Genomic DNA, 4,462 nt, shown 5'->3' with positions numbered 1-4,462 from the left:
CCCCCCCCCGGGCCTCGACCCACCCCGCCCTTGCTGCTCTTTGCTCAGACACCAACCGCGGCTAAGCTTAGCCTGCCGGCGTTGGGACCCAAGCTCACCGCCAGTCTGGCCAGCAGGTGCGTCAGTCTGTCTGTGTGGCAGATCCTTGAGAATCCTTTACAAAAAAGGCTCAGATGAATAGACCGAAACATAACAAAAACATTTCTTAGACTAGGAGACTGAGGCAGGACGGTGGAGAATTTGAAGTTAGCCTGTGCTACAAAGTAAAAGTCTGCCTTGGAGAGGGGAACATCTTTTTTAAAAAAAAAAAAAAAAAAGTCAGAAAGCTGAGGCAGGAGGATTAAGAAATTGAGGTTGGTGCCACTCTGGGCTTCATGTCTTAAGAAAAACAAAGAGCCGCTGTAAAACAGCAAGGACAAGGCTGGAAAGATGGGTCAAGAGGTGAAGGTGTTTCCCACAGAGCCGAAGGACCTGGGTTCAATTCCTAGAACCCATCGGTTGGACAGACAGGTTGACCTGCAAGTCCTCTGACCCCCTGACATGTGTCATGCCCCACAATAATAAATAAACTAAAAACACAGCAACAGAAAGCTCTAAACGAAGCAATTCAACTCAGCATTTCTCCAGCCACCTTCCCTGTTCTGAGGCTGGCCGGCCAGTCTTAACTCCTTCCTTACAAACCCACATTTAGGGGACCAGCGAGATGGCTGTAGAAGGGCTTGCTGTCATGCCTGACGACCTGCGTTCGATCCCCAGAACCCACGTGGTGGAAGGAGAGAACTGACTTCTGAAAGTCAGACCCTCCCACTTGCTTACTTGCCCACACACTCTCCCACACTACACACAAATAATCATTTAAAAAAACCCAACAACTCGCATTTCAAACTAAATTCCCTTATATTGTAGAAAAACATTACAAGAGTAGTCCTGGCAGACTCGCTCGGCTAGAGGTATGAAGGTGCAGGGACCAAATAGAAACAAATAGAACCAAAGATTGCTCTGGAATTGGAACTATCAGTGCAGACCTGGCACCAAGAGACTGACAGGCAGAGTGAGGGGGAGGGGAAGGTGGGGGCGGGGTAGCTGGGCGGGGTTAGGATCCAAGGAGAGCCTGGTGAAGGCTTCACTTCTGAACATCCCCATTCCTCCATTCTGTAGTGCAAACTTGTCGCCCCAGCACTCCGAGGGGCTGAGGCAGGAGGACTGTCACAGCTTCCTGGTCACCATATCTGCCACCTCTCTTCAAAAGTAATTTTTATTAGGTCTTTAAAGTTTTCAAAGATTTATTTCATTTTTAGAGCCTGTGTGTGGGTTTGTGCATATGCACGCAATGCCTGTGGAGGCCAGAAGAGGGCATCAGATCTTTTGGCTCTAGAGTTACAGGAAGGTGTAAGCCACCATGGGGGTGCTAAGAATCAAACTGGGGTCCTCTCCCTGTCCCCGCCTCTCACCTGACACACAGGGTTTCTCTCTGTAGCCCTGGCTGTTCTGAAACTCACTCTACAGACCAGGCTGGCCTTGAACTGAGAGATCTGCCTGCCTCTGCCTCCTGGGACTAAAGGTGTGTGCTGCCATGCCTGTGGCAGTGAGCTTTCTTACACACAGAGCCATCTCTCCAGCTCCCTCCTTTAATTCTTTAATGCATATATTTACTTTCTTAAATTTAAAATGCTTTTTGCTGAGCTGGGTTTTTTCTATGTAACCCTGGCTGACCTGGAACTCACAGAGACCTGCCTGCCTCACCTGAGTGCAGGGATGAAAGGCTTGCATGTGTGCGCGCACACACAGACACACACACAGACACAGACACACACACACACAGACACACACACACAGACACAGACACAGACACCGCGCACACACAGACAGACACACACACACACACACACACACACACACACACACGACCTTTAAAATGCAGCACGAATGTCCTCTTTCCGCTAGCCTTTGCAACTATCTCTTGTTCTGGGCCATGAAGTTCATCAAAGGAGTGACTTACAGTGAGTTTAGCCCTTGTGGAAAAGGATTGTGATGGAAGTCAGGTGTCCAAGACTGGCCTGGTCCAGATGGCATTCACTCCACCTTGTATCAACTGGAAACCTAAGAGAGGTTTTCTCTCACTCTCACTACTGTAAGAGATAGACGGCCACCCCGGGAGAGCCTTGCAGCAGGTGTGAGCTAAGGGCCTCTGGGTATGCTGTGTGGCTCTGGGTTGTCATCTAGTCCCCTCTGAGCCTTAGGATCCCCAGTGGAAAAAAAAGACTAGAAGAACAGGAAACAATAGGGGCCTAACCAGAAACAACCCTTTCATCTGCTGTTCCGGGTGGGAGGTTCTGTCACCTGTCTGTGCAGCCCACTGACCACAGCCACACCCCACCCCTGGGCCTGGTCCGGGCTGTCAGAAGATCCCTTGGGCCAGGCCAGCAGAACAGATAAACAAGCCAGGGGATGTGGGGCAGGCAAGTGCAGGCCCTGGCTCCCCTGAGCCCCTGGCTGGGCTCCCGGGGCAGGGCGGAGGAGCAGCCAGGCCTTTGTCTGAAGTAAAGGACGCAAGGGCTGGGTGTCAGCCTTCTTGGCCGGGGAAGGATGTGACAGCTCCCACCCATCGGAGGGTGTGGCGGGTCACGGGTTAATCCCAAGAGGAAAGTTGTCTTGCACAAAACACACCCAGAGAGGGAAGGGCAGGGGGAGCGGTCACCAGCCAAGCTGGGCTGGCCAGACGGCTCTGTCCCAGCCCTGGCTTGGGTAAGGACAGACGCCCTGTGTGGGACGCCCCACGACACCAAGCACGCAGATTTGTTACCTAGATGTTTCCTTACCACCAGGCTTGTCAAGCACCCCTCGACCACCTATTCTTCCCACCTGTGGGAGTAAGGGGCTTGGGGGACACCCTCACATTGCCCAGAGAGGGCTGCGTGCCCGAACGGGCCCCCGGTGCGTAGGAAATCGTCCACTGCTCATCGCTTCTCAGACCCACACAAACAGACCCCAGCTCACTCAGACTAGGTTTGGGAACTGGGTTCCACCATCATTTTCAACCTCAACCAGCCACTCCTTTGAGTCACACCATCTGGTCCCCGCTTTTTCTGGGAAGGGGGAGGGGATACTCTTAGGGGGAAAGGGGGAAATCAGATTAAAGCTTCTGTCAGGGAACCGCCCGCCTAGCTCTCCACGGAAATCTACCTCTCCAGCCTGTGGCAACTCAGGACATCTAAGGGGTCGGAATTGGTTTGGCCAAGAGGCTGCGGACCCAGAGGAGGCCACGAGGAGGGCAGAGCGCAAGAAGGACCGACAGGAGCGCCAGGAGCTGCAAGCCGAAGCTGGGGGAGGGGAAGCGGGGAGCACCCTGCCTCTTGAGGAAGGGTCCCATTACTCCCGAAGTCCCACAGGCTCTCGGGGGGCGCCCACCCACAGGTGGCCCAGCTTGGATAAAGGGTCGTACGCGCGCGTGGGCCTTTCTCCTTTGCATCCTGCAAGAGATGTGTGGGTGCAACCCAGGTGGGCCCCCTCCAGCTTGATTGGGGACCAGGCCTGGAGTGCGCGGCCCAGCTCTATCCTTCCCTTTTGCAGCTGGGCACGGTCTCCCCGCGTCGCCTCCGGGTTCCCCGTTGGGGGCCTGGGGCGGCAGAGCGCGCGCGGCCGGGTACTCACTCCATCTCCCGCGAGGTCCGTGGGCGGTGCAGCGCGGGGCAGGGCCGACTCTAGGGCCTGGCGGCCGGGGCTGTGCGGCGCGGGGGCGGCACCGGGGCGGGCATCGTCCCCAGCGCGCCGGGTATTGTCCGGGCGCGGCCGGGTGGGCTCGTGTGCGCGCCGCCTCTGCGCGTTCCCTGTATCCCGCGCGCCCGCGCGCGCCTCCTGCCGGCCGCAGACGCCCCGCACCGCGCAGCTGCACCCCAAAACGTCGCAGAGATCCCGGACTCAGTCACCCTCAGTTATCCATGGGATGAAAGGAGTCCTGGTACAGTTCAGGGCCCCAAGTCGGACCCCCGAACCGCGGGAGAGCCACAGCAGCAGCTGTTGAGGGGTTCAGCTCCTGCACGAGGCCCAGCCTGGGCTAGTAGTGGCTGGATATGGTCTACTGAACTCAGGAGTTTAGTCAGCCCTGTAATGCTGCCAGACTGAGCAAAGGGGTGTTGGGTGAACTTAGACTTTGTTCCCAGGGCACTGGAGAGCCACAGCAAGAAAGACATAGGGCCTGTCTCCCTCAGAGGGTACAAGCACCATGTGACTTGCCATGTTTTTGCCTGGACTGCAGTCCCTTGGCCCTAGACACTCACTGGGCCTTGGGGCAGCACAGGGAGAGTGAGTCACAAAAGCTTGCTTCTGTGATAGAGTAGTTGTCCTTTGGTTTGGTTTTGTAGAATGTGTGCTCACTTTGTGTGCATGTGGAGGTCCCAGGACATCCTCCGCGGCCTTCCTGCCAAGCCACCCACTTTCCCTTGGTTTTCTTTCTTTTTTTTTT

The 4,462-nt window shown here is 55.7% G+C and overlaps 1 protein-coding gene across 2 annotated transcripts in view; it reads right to left on the bottom strand.

Moving 5' to 3' along the window:
• Palm (paralemmin) overlaps positions 1–4,056 on the bottom strand; it is a 26,840-nt gene extending 22,784 nt beyond the window's left edge. The window contains exon 1 of one of the 2 annotated variants that reach the window (XM_021204764.2): positions 3,652–4,056. In XM_021204764.2, coding sequence (XP_021060423.1) covers positions 3,652–3,656 — 5 coding nt within the window. In that variant the 5' untranslated portion in view covers positions 3,657–4,056. The remainder of the gene's footprint in view (positions 1–3,651) is intronic. The other variant, XM_021204766.2, reaches the window with a different exon arrangement.
• Between the last annotated feature and the right edge of the window lie 406 nt (positions 4,057–4,462).

The sequence above is a fragment of the Mus pahari genome, chromosome 9 (assembly GCF_900095145.1).
Source record: "Mus pahari chromosome 9, PAHARI_EIJ_v1.1, whole genome shotgun sequence".
In the NCBI taxonomy this organism is placed as follows: Eukaryota; Metazoa; Chordata; class Mammalia; order Rodentia; family Muridae; genus Mus; species Mus pahari.
Note: the sequence above shows the minus strand (reverse complement) of the source record. Positions and strands in the feature narration are given on the sequence as shown.